Raw genomic sequence first — 24,352 nt, 5'->3', positions numbered from 1 at the left:
GCTGGGATGAAAGGCATGGGATACCACCACCAGGCATGGAAGATAAGAATTTAAAAGAAACAAAGTCCCTGGAGAGACCAAGCCAGAGTACTTACAAGTGTTCCAGGAGCTCCTAAGACGGAGCTGGGTCCTGAGCCCGCCCCACCCTTTCTGAAATCTTGATGACGTTGTTACTTTGTTTCCCTTTTGTTTCATGCCCGAACACCAGTTAGAATACCCTGGTGCACGGCTCCCTTGAGCCCATCTCAGCTTCAACTAAACAAGAAAGCTTGTCTTAATCTGACCTCCTAACAGCCAGGAGTAGATGTGGTTGCCAAGGAAACCCGTGCTTGGAAAAGTTGAGGGACTTGCCCAAGGTCACACAGGCAGTGGGTAGCAGAGCCTGGGAGTATACTTGTCGACCCTAAATTTGGAGGAACGGAAAAACCATGTGTCATACTCAAGGAAGCAGACCCTTTATTAAACTTTTTTTTTTCCTTTTAACTTTTTCGTTTGTTTGTGTTTTGGGGGGGCTTGTTTGTTTCCTAGACAGGGTTTCTCTGTGTAGCCTTGGCCATCTCGGACCTGGCTGACTTCAAATTCTGAGATTCAGATGCCTCTCAGCCTTAGGATAAAAGGCTTGTGCCGCCTCGACCACCATCACCTGCTTCTTTTTTTTGTCTCACAAAAGGCAAAACGTTTGTCTTCTCCATGCTCCTGGTTTAAGCAGCGCCAGTATTAATTCATCTTTGGGCGTTTGCAACTTTAGCGAGAGATCTTTCTGTTGCCCACTTTGCAAGGGCCTTCTGCTGGGCACTGGGGTGCTCCTGGCAGCTGACCACTAAGATCAGCTGGCTTCATTAACCATCCCCATGCGGTCGGGCAGGGCGGAGGTCACCAGGGCCTGTGCTGTCAGGTAACCAGGGGTGTAATACGCTTCCGGGTGACCCCCTGTGCTTTTGTGGTGGTTCAGTGCTTTGGAGTGACTCTTATCCTCCTCCAGGTGGGTGGCCCCCCGCATGGCAACAGCAATGCTAGAAATAAATACACACCTGTTAGAACTCCTGTGCTCCGCCCCTTCCAAGCTGTGTGGCATCCAATAAGTTACCGAACATCCCAAGCCTCAGTTTATCCTTCTATAAAATGGAGGTTCCTTTTACCCACTTGAGAGCTTGGACAGAAGTCTAATTAGTGTCCTTGTTACTTGTGGGGCCTGGTGCTGTTGGCACGATCAGGGGACTGTGTGTGAAATGCCACCTATGTCATTGTTGTCTCGGCTTTTGAGGTTTTGGTTTTTTTGGTGTGTGAAAGTCTCCTGTAGCCCAGGCTGAACCCTGATCCCCTGCCTCTCCTGTCCCATCCCCTGACCCCCACCACACATGCTGGGGTTCCTCATGTGCACCACGAGGCGGGTGTATACTGGGATTTGGTCAAGCAAGTGTCTTGGAAGAACTGGCTGCTGCTTTGGCCTTGCGAGTCATTGGGGATTCTTCACAATGGCGGCCAGACACCCCTCATGTTCCCTGTAATATTCCATTCTGAGTTCCCTGGGCCGTATGTCACTCAGTCTGGTGGAAGGAGGGGTTCTACTTCTTTTAGTCATCTCAAGGGAAGAAGCATGTACCACCCTGACGTCTTCCTCTGTCCTCATAGGGCACGCTGTCACATACGGTAGAGCCAGTGGATTTGTGAGCAGACAGGTCTTTACCCCGGCAGATAAGCCCAGCCAACACATCATTAAAGCTGGCCAAGGCGATCACCCGGGAGCCCGGTACTGGCTCTGAGTCACTGAGGGCTTAAAACACTCCAGAGAGGCCAGCTGCAGTGAGGAGGTGCTCGCGAGCTCGTGCACGTGCGTGTGTGTAGTTATTTTAATGGATTTACTCTCGGCAAAGGTGTTGGATGTTGTGTGTGTCAGATGAGTGCCTTCCGGGGAGGTGGGACATCGGGCTCACCACCAATTCCCAAGGACCACCTCCTCTGCAGTCCCTGTGGGAGCCTGCATGATGGTGGGGAGTTCAGGCTCTCCCTCGTCTGCTGCTTGGATGCTTTCAAAAGAGGCCAGATGGGGTACTCTGCTCATGGGGATTCCTCTCAGCTCTTGCCCAATACCCACGGCCCTGCAGCCTCTGCAGAAACCCCCGATCTGGAAGGAATTCACAGCCAGGTGGGAGCTGCAGGTATGTGAGACCCGATGTGTCCGGCCCTGGCCCTGAACCCTGGCTGTGGAGAGGAGACAGGGAGGGCAGCATGGTGTCTGTCCCCAGTGAACATGGCTGGATTTGGGGGAACTCTACCGGAGAACACCTGGCACCTGGTGGCTGATCTGCAGGTGCCTGGATTAGGAAGGTGGCTCGGGCTAGTTTGGGCTGTAACTTTATCACAGGCATTGAATGTGGTTCATGCCTTTTAATTGTGTGGAAGCTTCAGAAGGCCCTCCCTGGAGGCTGACAAAGAAGTGAAAACAACGCCAACGCCGGGTCTCCTGGGCCCTTTGTTCCCACAGCCACCTGCACAGCCCTGACTCCAGGCTGGTAACTTTGAAACCCTGTGCACCCAGGCAGAAAAGAAAGAATGTGCCCTTTCCTTAGGGCAGGGAAGAATGCGTCCTTTCCTGGGGGCAGGGCCTGTTAATGGCCAGCTCATTTGCTCCCGGCCTGCCGAGCTGTCTGTTGATTCCTGTGGCCAAGAGACAGCTGGCATTCTCCCCATCTTACAGATGAAACCATTGAGACCCAAAGAAGCCCTGCCTTCTGCAGGGCCATCATTCCCTGTAGTTTTTGATCCACGGCAGAAGCTGAGATACTGGAAACCTTAATTCTAGGTTTGCTTCCTTGTGAGACAGGTTCTCATGTAGCCCAGGCTGACCTTGAACTTGGTGTACAGCTGAGGATGACCTTAAGTTCTTGGACCTCTTACCTTCATCTCTTAAATTCTGAGACTGCAGGTTGCACTGGCGTGCGTGCGTGTGTGTGTGTGTGTGTGTGTGTGTGTGTGTGTGTGAGACAGATCTCTCACACTCAGCCCTTCCTGCCTCAGCCTCCTAAATGCTGAGATTAACAGGGGTGTGAGCTGTTCAGCCGGGCCTGTCGGCTCCCCCTCGCCCCTGAGGCATCCAGCACCCAAGCTGCTCCTACCTCACTGTCCTTCAGAGAATCCACCCTTAACACCCTCCCAGTGGAACCCCACTAGTTGATCCACGCTAAGAGGCGTTCCGTCCCCACCCGCCCTTGCTGTGTGGGAACCCAGAACACAGACCCTTGAGTGGGAGGCCCAAGCAGGGCTGAGTAAGTCTGTTCTGTGGTGGGGAAACTGAAGCCTGGGAAGGGACATACACCCAGAAGCCATGAGTGGTGGTCTACTTGGTCAGATGGGTTTTAATGAAAGTCGTATGAGGCTCTTGGGATGTAGCTCTCTTTCCTCTTCATTGACTCCTCCCAGGAGGCTGAAGCTGTTGGGATAGGTCACAGTAGTGGTGCTGGCTACTATGTAGGGTTATTTTGTTTTTTTTTTAGCTGTGGCTCTCCCAGGCTGGCCTAGAATTCGCCTTGTGGCTGAGGATGACCTTGAATAATAATAACAACAGCAATACTTTCTCCTTCCCTTTTCCCCTCCTCCTCCTGCTCTTCTTCTTTGGAGGCAGGGTCTCACTGTATAGCCTTGGCTGACCTGGAACTCTCTGTGTAGACCAGGCTGGCCTCAAACTCGCAGAGACAGTAGAATGCTCAGATATCACTGTTATGCACTACCACACCACCAGGTTAGAGACTCTGTGTGCTTAAGAGAGCGGGCTATTTTTGTTGTTATGATAAATCCTTTTTGAAACAGGGGCGCTTATTTCCGGCTGGCCTTGAACTTCTTGACCCTCCTGTTTCGACCTCCCAGTTTCTGGGATTACAGGCACATGACAATGCTGTTTGTTTGTTTGTTTGTTTGTTTGTTGTTCCTTTATGCAGTGCTGGGGATCCAGCCCATGGCCTTGTGCGCCTTGAGGCAAGCACCAGCCGAGCCACATTCCAGCTTCATGTTTTCATGTAGCATTCTGTAGACCAGACTTTGAAAACCTTTGTCCTTTGCCTTTTTGGGGTCAGGTTGGATTTGGAGGAGGTGCCATGCATTCCGGCTTTACTGTGACCTAATAATGATATCAGCAGAGTCCTTTTCTCTCCCATGGGTGTCGGCGGTGGACACGTAGTCTAGTTAAACCCGACTTGTTTGAGTCCCCCCTCCTGGCCTCCCCCCACAGCACCTCCATTTTCATCCATGCCCTGGCTTGTATTCTCAGGCTCCAGTGGCGCCCACATGTATCGGTTCTTGGTCTTGTGACCCCACAAGCCTCTGCTGTGGTAAGAGAGACAGCCTGGCCCTCAGAAGTCCTAGTTGGGGCCCCAGGCAGCCCCAGCATTCTTGTGCCTTTTGTTCAACCTGCTGTCCCGTGGCTGTCAGGAGACAGGGCCTGGCCGGGTGCTAAGGAGACAGAGGAAGCCAGCTCTTGTCTGTGATTCATCCATTCTTAAGTTCTGGTCCCCAAAGCCACCGGTAGAGCCTGTTTTTCCAGCCTTTCCAAGCCCAGCCTCCATGCGCCCTGCCCTACATCCCTTTGGCCAGCTTTGTTGTTGCTAAGGTTCTGTGGAAGAAGGCTTGCTGAGCTGTGCGCCTGTCTGCACTTCCTCTGGCCGCCTCTCGTTCCTCTCTGCCCAGGAGGACTGTTTCCTTTAGGTCCTTGAGAACTTCTCTGCACCCTTGGGGATCAGGGACTTAGGTGGTGATATGTGGGCAGACCCTGTCTTGAACCCTCTTGCAGGCTGAGCCCCAAGACTGAGTAGATCAAAGTAAATTCATCCTACACTCCTTATTTCTGCTTGTTTAAAATTTGCGTTTGTTGACTTATTTACAAGTGTGAAGACCCAGAGGATGCCCTTTGGAAATCGGCTTTCTCCTTCAACCATGTGGGTCCCTGGAATTGAACTGTTTTTCAGGCTTGGAGACAGTGGCCGTAGCCACTGAACCACATCTCAAAAGCTGTTAGCCTAGGCTCACCTTTCAACTCCCAACCTTTCCTGCTGCCACCTCTCAAGTGCTAGGATTGCAGCTGTGACACCTGTTTGACTGTTTGCAGTTGTAACCTAAGGGGATGGGAGAACAGGCTCTTATCACCTCTTGGCCCTGGCGTATTATTTGTGACTACTCAGCTTTGGGTCTCCTTAGCCTGGGGAATCTGCCTAGAGCAGAAAGGTGGCCTAGGTTTCATCGTGACTGGGGTTTTTTTTGGGAGGCGGGGAGTTCTACAAGGCTGACAGTACCAGGCAGGGCCCTGTGGTGCCCTCTACGAGGCATCACCCTGGGGCCATGATTTGGTTCAGTGTTTTTGTTGTTGTTGTTTGTTTGTTTTGCTTCTGGTCTATGTGCTGGGCTCCCTCGTCCTGGCTTCTAGGTGTGATCTCTGTGGAGTCCTGGGGTTTGTGGCTCCATAACCAGCCTGGCCTGGGCTGGGAGTCCTCGAGGATCCAGGGCAGCCTTTTGCTGGTCAGATCCCTGCAGCATTCCTTTAAACCTCCCGAAGTCAGGTAGGCTGGCATCTCCGCCGATATCTCTCCTGCGTTCCTCTGAGGTCCTTCTGCCGCTCTGGCAGCTGAGAAAGAGGCAAGCTTGCATTGTGGAAGCTCCCTGTCAAAGACAGAGGCTCACTCTGGCTTCTGGGGCAGTCACAGAGCTGTCACTCCTGTACGCTTTTCCTGCTGTGCCTCTTCGGGTGTAGGTACAAACGTCTGCTTTGTAGGAATGGTCTAGAAGGGACCTTGCTCCTCTTTATAGTGTTGATAACAAAACCCTGCTTTTGCTCCCAAGAGAGTGGGAGAGTTTATTCTGGGCCAAATGTGAGTGACTAAAGCCCAGGTGGGATTCCCTTTCCAGAGAATTTACGTGAACTTTTATAGTCACAGAACAAGGGAAAGTCGAGAATCAAAGCAAGTACCAAATCCATCTGTGGGGACACCAGGTAGGCAGGTGACAGCAGAGGGAGGGCTCGGCTCGGAGACGCGCTGATGCTGCTGTCGTACTTGGCTTTGATGTTGGTGGGAGCGAGGGTCTGCTAAGTCAGTGCATTCCAGACATCCTACCTCACAGTCACAAGCAGGTGAGGTCAGCCCCGTGTTGTGTGAATGGGTCCTGAAGGTACCAAAGATACCTGAGATAATTTTAGCTCTTGACCTGCAGCTGCCTTCTCTGCCCAGACACAGTTTCAGTCAGTTTTAACCAGCCCTTCAGAGAAGGAGCTTCACTTCACAGTAGGGGAAACAGAGGCAGACCCCACGGGACGGGTGTCTGATGGAACGTTCTGAAGCCGCTCTGGGACTGAATGGTACAGTTAGCTAATTTGTAAGTCGACTCCTTGTGACGGGTGATCATCACTTCAGATGCAGTCAGGGCTCCCAAATGTTTCTCCGGCTGGTTCCAGATTGTTTATAAAAACTTAAGATGTTTGTTTTGCCGTGGTGGTCCCTGAGGCCACTATATGTGACTCCTGGACCATCTGTCTCTGACTCACCTGGGAACATGTTATGTTTAAATGTCATTTCCTAGGTCTCATACCTGACCCAGATAGGCAAAAAAACAAAACAAAACAAAAACCTGAAAACGGATCTTTGAATTGTGCATTTTAAATATTCATTTTATTATTTTTAACGATTTATTTATTTTTAATTTATGTACATTGGTGTTCTGCCTGCGTGTACGTCTGTGTGAGGGTGTCAGATCCCCTGGAACTGCAGGTACAGACAGTTGTGAGCTGTCATGTGGATGCTGAGAATTGAACCCAGGTCCTCTGGAAGAGCAGCTGGTGCACTTAACCACTGAGCCATCTCTCCCATTTTATTACTTTTATTGTGTGTGTCTCTGTGTGTGCGCTTGTGTGTGGGTGCCTGTAGGTGTCAGTAGAGAGTATGGCATCCCCTGGAGCTATGAAGCAGTTAACTTGACTATGGATCTTGACTATGATCCTGTGGAGACAGGAGTAGCCTCTGTAATTTTCAGGGTTGATCGATATTTTTATTCTGTAACTTAACAGTTATCCTGACAACATGACTGCACATAACCACGTAGTAGAAACCAGCAGAAGTGTGTTTAGGGCCATCTCAGTGACTGTTAGGATTGCTGTCCTAATCCTAAGCCAAGATTTACTGACTGAGTTTTACAGTCAGCAACTCAAATAAGCAGTTTTCAAAAGCAAGCACCCAAGCAACACCATCCAAAGATGCGGTCATTTGATGTACACTGAGGCATGCTGGGAGGAAAGTACCCAAAGTCTTTGTTTGCCGTAAGTAAGCTGGTAATGTGTCTGTAAGGGCAGAAAGTTCTATATGTCCAGTGAAAACCCAGAAGTCTTGGCTCTGAGCCGCGGAGTTTCAGGCATTTCCACTGGGGTGGCATGGCGTGGCATGAGGGCGTGCGTGTGCTGTGGGCATGGTGTGTGGTCAGACCAAAGCTGCAGCGAAAGTGGCAGAGTGCGGCCCAGGTCAGCACTGCCAGAAGCACCTAGGGCGCATTACACCTTCAACCTTGGGTTAATTTTTGTGTGCTCAGAAACCTTTTACTGTTGAGAGGTTTTTGTTTGTTTGTTTGCTTGTTTTAATGTACCTTTGTTGTTTGATCTACAAGTATGAGGGAGTCTGATCCACTTTTACAGACAGTTATGAGCTGCTGTATGGGTGCTGGGACTTGAACTGGGGTCCTCTGGAAAAGCAGCCAATGCTCTTAATCACTAAGCCAACTATTCAGCCCCATTTGGTTGTTTTATGATGTCCACATTCAGGGCCTGTAGGTTAAGAGGCCATCACTCTGAGGAGATTCATCCTGTGAGGGAAGGAGCCGAGTGTGCGGCTCTGCCCCTTGCTGTGGAAATGTGGACCTTATTGGTATTTGTTTGGCAGGTTTGTTTTGTTTTGGCTGAGACAGGGTCTCACTGTCCTGGTGCTGTATAGACCAGGTCTCCATGACTCTGACAATAAGGGTCTTTTCTTCCAAGTGTCGGCAAATAAAGGCTACCACAGCCAGGCTTGAACCTTTTTTTTTTTTTTTTTTTTGACTGCTAAGGCAATTCCTCTAGAGCAGAGGAAGCCTCCTCCTCCTCCCCCGTCCCCCTCCCTCCTCCTTCTTTTTTGCCTGTGGGGCTTGGTCAACTGGACTTGACTACCATCCACTCCAGAGTGCCTGCTGCCACTCTGATGGGGTCCCGGGTGGATCCCCGTAATCTACCCCGTATGGTGGTGGATCACCATAATGTCCCTGCCACCGCCCTTCTCATACTTCTCTACCACATACAGCTGTCCACACTGGCTGCTCCTTGGGCTGGCTGTGGGCTGGCTACCCCGTCCCCCCATCTCTGAAGCATTAGCCCTTTACCGGCGTGTGTGTAGGGGAAATGCTAGATTAGAAAATACATAGCTCTCCTCAGATTCTGAGTACCACCCGGGCTCTGGGGTGTCGCATAGCTGGACCCATCTTTCCTGAAACTGCCCGGCCTTTGCTGCAATTGTCCCAAGATTGCAATCTGCTTGTCCCAAGAGTCACTTGGCCTCCCGGATGTTAAGAGGAGGCTTGCTCTGGGTCAGGGACAGGGAAGGACCAAAGTTGACACTGCATTTCTTTGTCACAACTGATTTGGTAGGTAGCAGTTCTCACCAGCCAGGTTGGTGCTTGGCCTGCAATGCCAGGAGGGACTGGACAGCGATCGTGGGGTTACTTTCTCCTTTTTTTATTTTTCATCCTAAGTTAGTGATAATGCAAATATCGCTCTCATCTGGGCCACTTGAAAACCCGAGCCAGCTGTGCTGTGCGGTGCGGTGTGGTGTGGTGTGGTGTGTTGTTGTGTGTATTCCATTGTTTTGTTTTATGACCTCCACCCCTGCCATTTGTGTGAACCCAGCGATCATCCATCATCTTCCTTCCATTCAGTCAGCCACCAGGGATGTGCAGTATTCTGCAGATATCAGGAGAGAGGTCCTCAGCCCAAGGTCTGGGTAGTCCACAGTATCTATGCTTTGAAGCCGACAAAGCGAGAGAGGCAGGAGCTACAGTTCAGCCGGAGAGAGCCTGGCAGGGGAGGGCTCACACGCAGGACTGGAGCGTGCATGCCAGAGACTTTTTGCCTTCAGGCCTCTCTTTTCTGAGTTCTGAGTTTTTGAGTGCCGGGCATGGAACCCCCCCTAAGCTCTCTGGCACTGAGCCCCAGCCCCACCTTACCACATTTAGTGCTTGCCCGTCCCCTTCACCTCCAGCTCCCCGTTATTGAAGTCAGACGCCTCGCCACCATCATCCCCGGGCCAAGCTGAAGTCTGCGATCTGGTAGCTTTGTTTTCCTGTGGGAGGCATGCAGCAGGCTTGCAAGGGGACACCAGGGAAACTCTGTCCTGACTCTTCTCCCCCTGCAGCTCGTGCCAGGGGGACTGTCGCTGGGGATGCATTTCTTGGGCTTCTGGGTTGAGGCTGCCATAGCTGCTGGGCCTGCAGCCCTGTCTGCCACCAGCAGCGCTGCAAAAGGCCGTGGCGTAAAGGTGTTGAGCCAAGAGTACCTGGGCCAGGATGGGCCACAGGGTCACTAACAGGTAAATCACAGGAGCCCTTGCTTGCTCCTTGCTCTTAGGTCCACACAGTATCAGTCTTGTATCCTGTTGAGCTGGTTGTGAGCTGGGTGGGAGTTGGGGATGGGAAGCCACCGGGTGCTTCCATTTACATTTTTCAAATACTTTCCCCCTCTGCTCTCCCAATAGGCAGCTTGCGGGCTTAGAAGCAGCCTGACCTTTGAACTGTTGGGGGAGCCAGACAGCCAAGGTCTTTAGTGGAGAGGATGGGAGATATTATTGGGATGTCAGCAGCCGCTTCAGACATCCCTGGTCATAAATTGGAGAATGCCAGAACAGGATTAGCACAGCAAGGAGCAGCGGCCGCTGGCTACCAGAAGCCCTATGCTGAAAGACTTGTCAGCAAAGAATGTTCTACCTGAAAGCTTGGGGCCAGAAGGTTCCAGAAGTCCTCAGGGGACGACGCTGGCAGGCAAGAGGAGAATGAGAAGGTGATGTGACTCTCAAGGAATGAGCAGGAGGGAGCAACCTTGAGGGGTACTTCTCACATGCCAGAATGTAGCAACCGATTCAATTGCATTGAATTCTTTTATATAGCAACCAACTCAATCTCTTGTCAACCTTGTAAGACAGATGAGGGCACCAGGCCTTAGAGCAGCAGGGTGGTTTGCCAGGGCCAGTGATGGATGTTAGTGACTCACCCCAAACCCCTGGGGCTAGAGTCTGCTCCTCCCTCGCCACTGAGCCACACTGCCTCTGCAGTGGTGCCTAAAGCCAGAAGCCACACAAGAAGCTCCGTGGTGGGGTTTCCTGGGGACTGTCCCTCACTGCATTATGTCTCCCTCTTTCCCAAACTCCACATTTTTCTGGATCCTGGTTATACAGTTGGTTCATGGGTCACATTGCCCAGTGCTTTCCTTGTCCTCTTCTTATTTTTCTTTTTCCTCTTTTTGTTTTTAGTTAGGGACTCGGTTAGGCCAAGCTGGCCTCGAGTGCTCTCAATAACCCAGGATGACCCTGAACTCTGATCCCCTTGCCTCCACCACCTCAATGCTGGAATTATAGGCATACTTCAACATGCTGGGTATCGAAATCAGGACCTTGCCCGTACTAGACAAGCCCTCCAAGCAAGCTACACCTCCAGCCTGGCCAAATAAAGCATTTTTAAAAATAGCTTTCTTAGCCAGGCATGGTGGCACTTGCCTTTAATCCCAGCACTTGGGAGACAGAGGCAGCCAGATGTCTGTGAGTTCGAAGCCTGCCTGTGAGTCCAGAACAGCCAGTAGGGCTCCTTCATGGTCTAGTCCTGAAGGATGTGGCTTCCTGAAAGGGGGGTGGGATAGGGTGATGGGGTCCCCAGTGGTCTCCCATTTTGAAACTCACAGAAGCTGATGGCAGAGGTCTCTAGGGATGGGTCAGACTACTTTGGAACTGATGCTCTTGGTCCTGACAGACAGGGGTCCTAGGAGGACAGGAGTGGACAGAGCGGCCTGCAGAGCCTTGGGTGTGCCCAGGAGGCCGCATGCTGGGATAGACAGGAGGGGGCGGAGGACCAGGCTACATGGCACCACCCACCCTGGATTACTAGGCTAAACCACCATTTTTCCTTCTAATGAAGACAGTAAAACTCACCACTGGGTTGAAATAATAAACCTAATAGATGTGGCGGCACTTTGAAGACAAAGTTAAAGGCCTCATATTGGGATTTAGCAGTCTGGGCCCATTGCAGAGCCTCCTGGGCGTAAGGACGCCATCTTTTCCTGTGCGATACAGGCAGCCCCTCACTCATCTGGAGGCTGTTCTACATCTCAGGCTTCCTTTGCTTACTAGGACTGGGTTTTGGCGGTCCTGTGGCCCAGCCCAGAATAACACCCTGGGATGAGGTGTTGCCGGGGGACAATATCTGGTAGCCAAGTGAACAGGACCCACACTCACCGGCCTGCACCCTTGGGCTGGCTTTTTATTCTTTGTACGTAGATTTCCTCACTGAAGGAGTATTGAACCTCTGGTTCTGCTTCCACCTCTCCTGCTGGAATACTCTGCCACCCTCAGTGCAGGAGGTGAACCCAAAGCCTCGTTCATACTAAGCAGATTCTCCACTCAACTCAGTTACAGCTCCAGTCCGAGGCTGGGCATTTTCATGGCCTTCTGCCTAGCAGAGAGCCCTGGAGCCACAAAACTCCTGGAAGGCCAAGTGTCCCCCAGGTCCTCCAGCCTTCCCTGGCTGTACACTGCTAAAGTCCCCGTGAGCTGGATACCAACCAGCAGGATCTCTGAAAGCCTGCCCCCTCAGCCCAGCCTGTGTTCTCTCAGCCCAAGGTAATTTTTCAATTAACTTGATTGGCTAGAGACCCAGGCCCCCTGGAGTGTGGGAAACAGAGCCAGGCCGGAAGTGCCCCCTCTCCTCTGGCTGGACCTGGCTTCCAGAGGGAGGATCCTGTTTCATGTGGGGGCACCAGGATGTGATCTGGTGCCCTCTGGGAGACATCCCAGATGGCGCCATCTGGGAATCCCAGCCACTTGGCTGTGGCAGAAGGCTGCTCTCCGTTCCCACCCCAGCCCTCAATGGGACTGGTCTCGTCATAAGCAAGCGACTTTACTGTAGCACAGTTTATGAAGTTAGTCCTGCCAGTTTTCCTACGTGAAACGTTTGAAATATGTGGAGCGTATTTTATTCCCTCCTGAAGCAGCTGTTCAGTCGGGCTGGAGGACAACGAGGGGGGGGGGGTTACACGGGTGCGAGGGTGCCTGCCAGTGCTGGGGAGCTCTGCACCCCTGATAGCCTCTCTTGGGGTTGGTGTGAGTGTCTGCTGTGGTTCCACAGCCTGAGGCCTCCTTCTTGTCTTCCCCGCTCTGTCTACAGGTCCTGCTGACCCTAGCTGGCTCAGAAAGCTGGCTGAGTTCCCTGTGTGAGCTACCTGTGTTCCCTGAAGGCTAAGGTTGTACTAGGATTTTTTGGAGAGAGCACTGTCACCATAGCCCTGGGAGCCAGGGCCTGCAATGACACCTATTCTCCATGCAAGGGCGGGGGGGGGGGGGGGGAGGTGATTTTCCAGGGTCAAAGAACTAAGATTGGTGTGTCTGTGCTCATGTGCAGTGGCCACAGAGGCCAGAGCAGGGGCTGGACTTTGCAGGTATGGGTGCTGGGAACCAAATTCAGATCCTCCAGAAGGGCAGCATATATACTCTTAACCCCTGAGCCATCTCTCCAGCAATAGTCAAAATTTAAACCAAGGAGTTAACTTCACTGTGGTCATTTTCACAGGAGACCAAGGGGAAGGAGTCACAGGTCCCAGGGTAGCAGGAACCACTCAGTTCTTGGCTCTGTGGCCTCCAGTTCTATGACTCTTGCAGACCAGTCCAGACTTGATTTGAGTGCTTGCCTTGCCCCGTGGCAGGTTCTACCGAAACAGGCATTTCAGCTCTGCCACCCCTTGTGTGCTGGCAGCTCCGGAGAGCCCACACCCAGCCTGATGCCCACTTTCCTGTGTTCAATGCCTGCTTCCCTCCATGAGATCATTCCTGTCAGTAGTGCCTTGGCGGGCTTGATAAGCACTGATGCATGACATTTGACCTTGAGTTGACATTTGACACTGGCTTAGACTCTTCAAGCCCAAGCACATGATTTAGCCTTGTTTCCAGTTTGTAGTGACAGGCAGCTTAGAGGTTAAGGTAATGGATTCATCTGAACTCTTTCTCTGGGTCTCAGTTTATCTGTCTATGCAATGGGGATAGAAGCTTGGCATTTTCACTCAGAGCTCCTCAGAGCTAGTCAGAATGAACCCAGTCTGACAGTGGCAGGGGTTCCCATCTTCTCTGTGGATGCCCGAGGCAGCTGTAGAGGAAACTGAGGTTTGGGGTGCTGGTTCAGTCTGTAGAGCAGCAAGCCAGGGCTGGTGGATCCAACTTGCCAGGAGGAGTGAGCTCCTGGGTTGAAGGTCCCGGGCCACTGCATGGTGAGATGACTGCTCAGCTGTTTCACTTTCTGGTATTTCCATCATGTTTTCTTTGGTGGGAGATGGACAAGAGTAAGGAAGTGAAGGGGAAGGGCTATGCAAGGTAAGAAAGGAGGGGAGCAGGCAGGGCTCTCTGGTCACTGCTGCGTCACTATCCCAACCGCATGGATACCAAGATCAACCTTTTTGGAGGTTAACCTTGGGAGGGAAGAAGGTTACTCAATGAGATGCCCACTTTGAGGTCTGTCCCCTCTGGTCAGCTTCTTTTCCTGGTATTTCACAGGGTGGCATTTAGGGCAAGACCCTGGTTTTGAGCTCTGGAATCTAATGAACTTCTGAGCTGCCCTGCACCTGAGCCACCAGAACCAGCTCTCTGACCTTGAACTAGCCAGCTCACCCGACCCATTTCTGCACCTGCAAGTTGGGGTTAGCTTTTTTCTGCAGCACTGGGGATGGAACCCAGGGCTTCTTCACACAGGCTGGACCAGGGCTTTGCTACTCTGCCCTGCCCTGCCTTTGCTTGTACTGATTGGTCCAAGCTCTGCCACTGAGTCACACCCTCACCCTTTGCTTCTGAGGATTGCAGAAAACGCTGGCCAACTCTTCTGCATGTGGCTGGGGAGGGACTCTTGGGTGGCCACTCAGCCCAGATGTATAGTTGGTGCCCCAGGATCCCTGCAGGTAGCAGAAGAGGAGAAAGGCTCATGGGGGTAGGACAAGGCTCATGGGGCATGTCTAGAAATAACCTTGAAGCAGAATTAGTAGGTTTGGGATGACAGGGTGGGGACGGGGCAGTAGGAGGCCGGTTTCCGAGGCTAAAGAGTGGTGGGCACTGAAGTGGTTGGAGAGGGAAGCTCATTGCTCTTAAGCAAGTAAAATCTATGTCACTTCTTCCTTCCGGAGGAGGATAATAGCTCAGAGAACTTGGCACACAGCAGCTAGCCTTCATGTTTGTAGGGACGGGGGCTCCTCCAAAACTGGCAGAATCGATTTGCCAGAATTTTCTTTCATTGCAAGCAGTAGAAAACTTGGCTCAGACCAGCTAGAACATGGCAGTGACTGCTCACTCAGGTGGTGGGAGTTACCTTGTCTGTGCTTTGTTGGCTGGCATTCATGGTGATATCCAGGGATGCACTCTGGGCAGGCCAGCTTAAATCATGTGCCTTCCCTTGAACCAGTCTTAATGGTCAGGGTTGGTCAGACAAGGACTCATTTCCTTTTCTGAAGAACAGGTGTTGATGGGGAGCGGGGGTCCCAAAGTCCAGTGGGGTGCTGTGTCAGAAAACAAAAAGGGGATCTGGAAACATGGCTAGGAGGGTAAATGCTTGCACATACTCATGAGGACCCGAGTTCAGACCCCCAGAACCCAAGTAAAGACATGTATCTTTAGTCCCAAGTCTTCCAAGAAAGACAGGTAGAAACAGGAGAATCCTAGAAGCTCACAGGCCTGCTAGCCCAGTATATGGAGTGGTGACCACGAAGCTACCCCATCTGAAACAAGGTGAAAATCAAGGACTGGCACCCAGGGCTGTCCTCTGACCTCTACTGTATAAGTAGCTCATACAAGTCCACACTCACACATGAACACGTGTACACCAAATAAGAAAACTTGAAAGGAGTCCCTATCCAGAGATAGCCAGGTTTAGCCTAATCAGGGGTGTGAAGAAGGAAGGAAGGGTGGGCGAGCCAGCCAGCCTCTAAGAGGAAGCAGTGGCATTGTGGCTCAGTACATACATTCTGTGTGACTCCTAGTACCAAGGGCTTAGGACTGCCCTGTCAATCCACCAGATTTGGGTGAGCTGCAGTCAGCTTGATGCTTCTAATACCAGCCCCAAACAATGTGTCCACTGAGGGCTGGAGGAAGTGACCATGCGACCCTCTCCCATGCTGCCCAAGCAAGCAGGATGGCAGCTGGCTCCTCAGAGCCACACAAAGCCCCAGCCCTGGCTTGGAGGCTGTGTAGTCCTGGCCACCTGTCCAGGACTCAGTCACCTGCTCCCCACCCCGGCCAGACTTGTAGTTGCCTGATCCCCTCCCGAGCCAGACAGGGTGTTTGATGCTGGAACGGCCCAGTGAGGGATGCTTGCAGCTTCTTGATGCCCAGCTCTCCGCCAGACCGGGAAGGCCCATGTTCCCAGGTAACGGTCCTTAGGTTAAATTCGAGCCTTTCCCTGCACTCAAGCTTCCTGCAGTCTGCCTCCCAGGACAGGACTTTTAACTTCATCACCAGGGCAGGACCCATAGTCACTGCACAGCCCTGTCCCAGGAGAAAATTAGAGCTCTGAGGTATTGAATGGATGTGTACAGCTCGCTGGGGGAGTGGGGGTTGAGGCATAACCATGGCCTCTGAGGCAGCAAGATGGTGGGAGATTAGCTCAGTGTCCTCACAGGAGCAGTTTAACCTGCAGGACAGGCAGACCAAACACATCCCAAAGAGATAAAACAGTTGTGTGAAAGTCAAGAAAAAGAGGAGGTCTCACCTGGTCCCCACCATGGCCAGCCACATCCACACTGGGTAAAAATTACCTTACCCCGGGGCTCTGCAGGCTTGGGGGAGGCAGGAGTGACGGTGTTCATGATTTCGTGTCTCCTTGTTTGGGAATGGAGCATTGGCGTGGCAAGAGCACAGGAGTCCTGGCATCCTCCACCCCCTTCTCTGACAGCGACTGGGGACACTGGCCTGGGGTCCTGTTGAGGTGGGCAGAGGAACCTGACTAGTGGGAACAATGGTGATCTGACGGGCTGTTTCCAGTGGTCTCCCCCCAGGCAGGGGCCAATCCAGGACCAGGGCAAGCCTAGCATGAGAAAGGAGGAAGACCCAGGCCCAGGCTCAGGGTGGTTCTATCAGGGCAGACCAGGGGTTGCTTTGGAGCCTAGCCTCTGGCGCATACACAGGGAAGCCATTGCAGCCTGGCCCTGTGTGTGCTTCCTTGTGACGCTTCTGGCCACCACAGAATCCTGAGTGCTTTCAGAGCTGGCTTTATAGCAGATGGTCCCTGCCTAGGACCCCTTTCCACCTTAGATGCCAGGAAAAGATGGAAGTGGTAATGACTGCTTAGGGAGGCTCTGGGATTCTCTGCCCAACCATGGGAAGAGAGAGGGTGAGGGGGTGGAAATTGGGGTTAAGAGGCTGTGCCTATCACCTCAAATGCACCTTCTATCTAGTCTGACACACCACACACACACACACACACACACACACACACACACACACACACACACACACACGTCCCTCTGTGCTTCAGGACTTTGATGCCTTGTCCCTCAGGGTTTGCGTGAGAATGAGGATGGAACAGTGATGCCTCATGGAGGTGAAGAGCACACAAGAGGGCCTGGGAGGTCTTGCTGGTTCCACCCAGGCAGAGGTGACCAACAGCCTCAAATGTGCCAGTCAGCTGAGACACAGTGTGGCACAGAGGAGGACCTGGGCCACTGTGGCGACCTCACTCTCGGCCCTGGGCTGTCAGTGGCCCCTTCCCCCTCTTTTTGCAGGTGCCCCTCCTCCACTAGGAACAGCTTGGCTGGATTCCCACATTTCTGCTAGCCATGCCCCTTCATGAATTTGCCCTCTGGTCACTGTCTGTCTCAATGCTTCCCTCCAGAGGTGTCTCTTCCCTCCCTGCTTTGAATAAGTGTCCCGTGTCAGCCATGCCATCTGCATAAGACTTGGCCCATACCCTGAAATAACAAGGCCAGCTCAGGCAAGGCCACCTGCCAAGCTCAGGCCAGCTCACAGAGAGGCAAGGATAACTTGCCAGAATCTCTGAGTTTCTCCCAGCCCAGCACAGGGTTGCCCTGTGGCTTTAGGAAAAGACTCTGTCACCTAGCACAAGGCCACCAGGGGAGCAGAAAGGGCAGCAGCTGTGGTCTGTACAAGGCTGAAGGGGACGGTAGTGATTTTTTCATCTGTAATACTCCTCCCTGAGCCTTTGGGCCTCTCCCATGTCTTTCCTTCTGTGCAGATATGTCTCAGGTGACCCTCCTGGGAATATAGGTCCTCCTGCCTTGTCCACAGTCCAAAAACAGACATCAGCCCACAGAGTTATTGGCTTTTTGTTTGTTTGTTTGTCTTTCTGAAGAAGCCAGCTGGAGAGCACAGGTTAGCCCAGGGGCTGGATGGCTCCTTCCCTAAGTTTACTTTGCTGTGGGAGGCCAGCGTCTGCACTCAGGAGCAGGCATATGGCTGGCAGGTGACCTGGGTGTCCATCTATGGTAGGTGACCAGCAACAGTCCCTTGTCTCAGCTTCCTTACACAGGCTGCCTCTGCTTTTTTTTGTTTTCCTGGACAGGGTCTGCCCTGCTCTTCATTAGGACTTTGACTGCTCCCTTAGCTTGTCAGAGTGTGGCTCAGAGTTCCTTAGGTGCTCAGACCATAGCCTTCCCCAAGAAGACAGAGGACACATTCTCTATCAAGAAATTGAACCAAGCACGGTGGCACACTTTAATCCAGCACTGGCAGCTGTTGGATATCTGTGGGTTCAAGGTCAGTGCAGTTCCAGGATAGCCAGAGCTATATAAAAAGACCCTGTCTCAAAACAAAGCAAACTGGTGGTGATAAATTACCCTTGACCCCCATTTAGAACTTTCCAGAATATTTCTGTCCGATCTGTGGCTGTTGGGCAGCACGTCCCCCAACATAAATATGAATGTCGCCTACACAATGTTAGGGACTTAAACTATGAGATTTGGAGGGCTTTTAAAATAATATTTATCATCATCATCAGCTCCATTGTCACTCCCAGGCCTGGACTTTGTGTCACAGTGTCAAAAGGCTGGACAGAGCCTGAGAGACAGTTGCCTTGTGTAATGTTTACTGAAGGCGGGAAACCAGTCTTGGCTCCATTTTCTGCATTCAGGTCAGATGCCAGGGGTCCATATCAGGAAGTAGAGGAGCGAAGACTGCGCCCTTCTAACTGCTTTGACCTGCTTGGCTGGCCTCTATTTGAAGCACCCAGCATAGTGGACACATGGCCGCCAGGGCCCTGCCCAGGGCTGGCAGTGGGGTGCATGTGAGGAGATCCTACCCTTGTCTCTGAAGAACCCCACATTGTTCTCAGGAGCTGCAGGGACCCTGAGCCTGGTTCAAGGGGCTGGGAACCCTGTTCACACAGTTGCTGATCTACTCCACCATGGGGAGCAAGGGCAAACCCACTCCTGGGGGAAGGGCAGGGGGTGAGGGTGAGGATGGCACATGACTCCACTGTTACTCCATCCCAGACCTGATAAAAGACCCAGGTGCTGCTGTGTATTTTTTAATCTGTGTATTTTTAATTTATTTTGGTTTCTTATGTCCCTATCTTTCCAACCCCTACCCCTTCCAACAGCCCAATACCAGATAGCAGAGAAAGAAGGCTAGAGGGGAAAGGGGGCATAGGTCTTTTTGGCTACTTCCTGCTGGTTGGGGTCCTCGGGTTCCTTGGGGCAAGTCCAATCTTCACAGTCAGGATATCACCAACTTCTGAAACTACATCAACAGCAACCTGGAGCAGTTGGGGGCAGGGGGAGACAGCTTCCTTCTTCTTTTGAGAGCCCTGGTCCCTCTCTGGGCTATGGCATTTATTTCTTCTCTGAGTCCCCAGAACTAAATTTATCTGCAGCTGGCAAAGATAGCCCCCCTCTCAGAGCCCGCACAAGGCAAAATAGTCTGCTGCTGTGGACAGTCTGAAGCAGCGCCATATCCCACACCTGGGATTGAAACAAAAGCATATTTACATAATCCTGAGACAGGGTTTCTCTGTGTAGCCTTGGCTGTCTGGACTCGCTTTGTAGACCAGGCTGGCCTGGAACTCAAAGAGACCCACCTGCCTCTGCCTCCCGGAGTGCTGAGATTACAGGTGTGTACCACCACACCCGGCGTTCGTAACTGAGTTTTTAAAGAAGCCAAAACTCCCACTACACCTGGGCTCTGCTGCTGAAGTCACTCACAGGCTATGCGCCTCTCCTGCGCCTTTTATTTTGGTGAACAGTGGACAGTGGGTGGTCTGGCCACCGTGGCGGTCCCCACAGTTATGCCCAGGACTCTGGCTCTCTTAGCATGCTTCAGGTAGACACACGCTGGGCTGCTTGCGTGAGGAGATCAGCAAACATCACTGTTCCCAGAGTACATCTCAGAACTCAGGACTGGGTCGAGTTCTAGAAGCCGAAACAGGGTGCTGACGTTACACCAGCCAGGCCCGAAGCCTGGCTCCATCCTTGACTGGCTGTGTGGTTGGCCCTGTCATTTAACTCCCCACGTGCCACAAACCCCCAATCTGTGAAGCTGGTGTGGTACCGATAGTACCTATTTCATGGGTTATTGTGAGGATTGATTTAGTTAAGACATTGATTGCCTCGCTTTTACTAGGTGGCTGTTGTTGCTGTTCCAGCCATTAAAAACACTCTCCAAAAATAAAATAAAGTGTGGAGAAAAGACTCAGCCTTTTTTTTTTTTTTTTATCTTGTAAGTGGCAGTACTTCTCAAAAACGTTTACCCCCCCCCCCAAAAAAAAAGGCAGTGGTGGAACACACCTTTAATCCCAGCACTCAGGAGGCAGAGGCAGGGGGATCTCTAAGTTTGAGGAGGATAAGCCTGGTTGAGCACGTTCCAGGCCAGCAGGGGCTACAAGGAGAACCCCTGTCTCAGAAAATAAAATTCTTTTTTTTTTTTCTGTACTCCGTTGACAGAACTGGGTCACGTGGGCTCCCTTAGCTGCATTGGAAGCTGAGAGCTGAGGGATATCTTTTTTTTTTTTTTAAGCAGAACTCTTGCAGACCAAAGGAGATGGGCTGTGTGGTAGCAGGTTCCATCTCAGCTCCCATGGTCACCGATTGTGGATGTGTCCTCTGGGGAGGTTACACTGAATCCCTCTTCCTCCAGGAAGAGGCACTGGGGCCTCCCTGTGTTGCTGAGTTAGCTCTAGGGGACACTAGCAGCTCCCTGAGGAGTCTCCTGGCAACAGTCTCCTGAATGTGGCCTCTGTTGGTCTCTCTGCGCCCCTGCCTGCTCCCTGCCCAGGGCTCTGAGGATTGTGGTTTGCCCAGGTGCAGAAGGGTACAGTTCACAGTGCCGTTTGCTTTTCTGTGCTTGGACAAGGCCAGGACAGTCCTGGAGATTCCTGGAAGCGGGGCCTGAACCTCTGCGGCAGCTTGGATCAACAGCTGTGCCTTCTTCCAGTCTCCCTCGGTGGCCGTCTACACTGGCTGGAATGGAGGGTTACTGGGCACTGTCCAGCGCCTTAGTCTCCTGCACCTGAGAGGCAAGCTTGGCCAGTGCCGCTGAGAAGCTTGGCTCATTTCTTAACTAACTTAAGCCCAGCAAGCCGCCTGTTCTTGCTGGCAACTTGAGCTGTGCGTCCACACAGCAGAGTCCGGAGTCTCTATTCCATACCCTAGCAGCAACACTCATCTAGGCTAGAGGCAGCGCTGTGAAGGGGCAGAGATAGCGTCTTGTCCAAGGATACACCGAAAGGCTCCAAACCCTCTGTGGCACAAAGAAAGCCAAGCTAACTCCAGTTTCTTCATTGCCCCTGGTTTCTGATGTGTGTGTTAGGCCCAGTCTGTGTGGAAGGCAGAGTGATCTGTGCATGTTGGCGGCACTCACATACTCTGGGTGGTGTTCCAGGCACATTTATGTGGTTTCAGAGTAGGGCTGGGGATGGAACTCAGGGCCTTGGGAGTGCTAGGCGCACGCTCTGCCCCTGAGCTACTCCCCCGCCTCCGTTTACGTTTCATTTACCTCATTTCAAGGTAAGACAACCAAGTCCTAGAGACACAGTACCCTCCCTGTCCAGTGACCCCAAAAATACATTCTGAGTTCCAGGGCCACAGGACTCAGTCATGTAGAAGGTCGGCTCTGATCCCGGAAGGTACAAGGCAGTGTGGGCAGCTGGTACTGCCTGCCCAGCCACTAGGGGTGCTCAGTAAGCTGGCAGGAACCTTTCATTTTCCTGAAGTTGTTTTTCTAGCCTGGTTTCCTGAAACCAGGGCCTTGTTAGGTGTGCCTGGTTCCCATTGGCTGCTTCAGAGCTGGGCTGGGCTGGAGGGTGGGGCCTCTGTGCCAGGTACACCTGTTAGGATAGTTCAAGTGGTGCCAGGGCCACCCCCATCTCTGCCCTTGGCCAAGCTCAGGTGCAGCAACCATTGTTCCTTCACCCACACCCTCAGGGTGTTCTAGCAATGCCAGCCCCGAGGTCACTGTACTTTCTGTGCCTGTGACCATGGGAGGGGAGAATCCCACAGAAAGAAGCCACGTGCCTAGTCAAATTGGAATGTAGGACAATACGAATGCACGCCATGCCTAAGTATGGTCCACAGCTACTTGGCATATGCTTACCCTAAGACCGTGAGATCGGATCCCTTGTGTGTCTGTGGTTGTAGCCCTTATTCTTGTTCTACTTTCTTAATCTAACAGCCGTGACTGAGAAGGATCCCAGTGGTCTGTAAAAAACAAGACCCCAAGAAAAAAAGTTTGTGGAGGAAGTGACAAGGGACTGGCAGGGCCTCCTGAGACCCACTGCCACCTGCATGGGCCAGAAGGGACCTTAGTGGCTTCCTCAGAGTGGCTTAGATACCAAACAAAGCCAACTGTGCAGCGTGTCGTCAATGGATTTGTGCTAGCAGTCACTCATACTTGATTCTAAAATAAGCCCCTGGTGAGAGTTGAGGGTGCAGAGGGACTCTGTCAGGATGGGCGAATGGAAGCCATTGGTCAAAGCAGAGAATTCAAGAATCTTGGGTGCCACTAAAGATGTCAAGCCAGAGCAATGGACACAGACACAGGTGGCTGGGGCTAAGACCTTTTTTTCATTTTCTTTTTCTTTTTTTCGAGACAGGGTTTCTCTGTGTAGCCTTAGCTGTCCTGGACTCGCTTTGTAGACCAGGGTGGCTCAACTCAAAAGAGATCTACCTGCCTCTTCCTGCCTGAGTGCTGGGACTACAGGCATGAGCCACCTCATTGGCTAAGGGTTAAGACCTTTGATGGTCTGACCTCCTGCCTGGAGAGGTGTGCCTGGAGTGAGGGCTGGGCTAGGACCAAGCAAACTTACTGAGCAGGTTTTCAGAGAGACCTGGACAGTCGGGAGCCTGGTACTGGAATCCACCAGTATAAGAAAGAGCAAGCAGGCGCCTCCCAGCACCGGGGTCTTTGGGAGAAAGAGCTGGTCTGAGGAGCTCACACATCCTAGAGCTCAGATGTGTGCCCCATGAAGGAGGTGGACACCGGGAAAGCTGGGGAAGGATGGTAGGAAGGAGCCAGGAGCCTGGTGGTTGCAGTGGAGGGGGAAGGGACCAGGAGGGGACAGTGCTGGCCCTGCAGTCAGCAGAGGCTCTGGGGCCGTGTCCGGTGCTGTGACTTTATCCTTCTACCTGGTTCTTTTCCTGCCACCCAGGTGAGGGCTCGCTCTTTCTTAGAGAGCAGGAGGGCTTAAGAGAGTCTCACACTGTATGGCCCAGGCTGGTTGAGCCTGCATCGCTCCTCTCGCCTTCCCCGCTGATGCTGGCGGTTAGCAAGTGTGCCACCAGACCTGGTTAACGTCATTCTCGATGTGACTTTACAAGGTCATCACGATGGCCTATAAAACCCGCAAGGTGCCGTCCCCAGCACCCCTGGCAGTTTGGGGTTTATCGGTGCTTAAAGGAATGCACGGGGCCCCCAGGTCTACAGTGGCAAATGACGCTCCCAGCTTTAAAGGCTCATCTGTTACCTTGGGCGCCTTCTCAAGACACAAGGCTCCCTCAGGATGCACGCACAGGGTTGGATGCAGCTGCCGTCACGCCCTCCACCCACGGTGCCCCATTCTTGGGGCTGTGCCCGCCATTGCTGTGCGCTCTGTGGGGTGCCCGTGTGCAGCAGGACGTCACTGCACCAGCCTTCCGCACCAGTTCCCCAGTGTGACACTGTGCAAATTCTGATTCACTACCAGTGTCACACCCGTGACATACCATCGCCTGGCCTTTCAGCGGTCCTCAAACCCCTTCAAGCCTCAGTGGCTTGATGTCTGAAGTGAGAGATCACGCACAGAGCTTCCCTAGCCATGGGGTGACTCATGGTCAGAATGTTAACTCCCAGGCCTGTGGCTGTCGGGAGGACACTGAATGGCCCCAGAAGCATCGGCTGCTCGGGAATATGGCAGATTGTATGTGTGTGGACTGGGCGGGGCCATGAGTCCATTTAGGAAAAGGTCCTGTGTGCACGGCTCACAGTTGTCTGAGCCCGTCCAGGCCCCCTACCTCTGACCAGCTGCTTTTGTCCCCTAGTGCTCCTGCGGGAGGAAGTGGTCCAGCTCCAGGAGGAAGTGCACCTTCTCCGGCAGATGAAGGAAATGCTGGCCAAGGACCTGGAGGAGTCACAGGGCGGCAAGTGCTCCGAGGTCCTCTCGGCCACCGAGCTACGGGTGCAGCTGGTACAGAAGGAGCAGGAACTGGCCAGAGCCAAAGAAGCCTTGCAAGGTGAGTGACAGGAGACAGAGGACAGACTTGGAAGGCCCACCCAGGCCCTCCTTGCCTTTCTGAGCTTCCTGGATTTGGCCCCTATCGCATCTTGTCCTGGGGTGACAACTGCTCTAAAGAATGAGCTTTTTGGAAAGTTTTCCATTGGCTTATATTTTACATAATAATGGGTTTGTTATGACATTTTCATACATGCATTTTAATCATATTCATGCCCATCACCCTCTCTTGTCCCTCCCACTCCTGCTCATTTCTCCATCTTCCCAACTAGTCCTGAATCTACATTCACTCTTACCCCCAGAGTCTCATGAGGGTTGCTTATAGGAGTGTGGATGAAGGACTGCTTCCACGAACTAGGGCACCTTGTTGGTGGCTTCACCAATGAAAGCAAATGTCTCCTCTGCCTTCAGTAAC

General features: G+C 52.4%; 1 protein-coding gene across 2 annotated transcripts in view; it reads left to right on the top strand.

The window, feature by feature from the left end:
* Kazn (kazrin, periplakin interacting protein) overlaps positions 1-24,352 on the top strand; it is a 912,709-nt gene that overhangs the window by 785,866 nt on the left and 102,491 nt on the right. For both annotated transcript variants that reach the window (XM_055611282.1, XM_055611283.1), the window contains one exon: positions 23,747-23,938. In XM_055611282.1, the coding sequence (XP_055467257.1) occupies positions 23,747-23,938 (192 nt within the window). The remainder of the gene's footprint in view (positions 1-23,746; positions 23,939-24,352) is intronic.

Source organism: Psammomys obesus, unplaced genomic scaffold, assembly GCF_907164565.1.
Source record: "Psammomys obesus unplaced genomic scaffold, mPsaObe1.curated_primary_1811, whole genome shotgun sequence".
Classification (NCBI taxonomy): Eukaryota; Metazoa; Chordata; class Mammalia; order Rodentia; family Muridae; genus Psammomys; species Psammomys obesus.
This window is presented reverse-complemented; position numbering and strand designations above follow the sequence as displayed.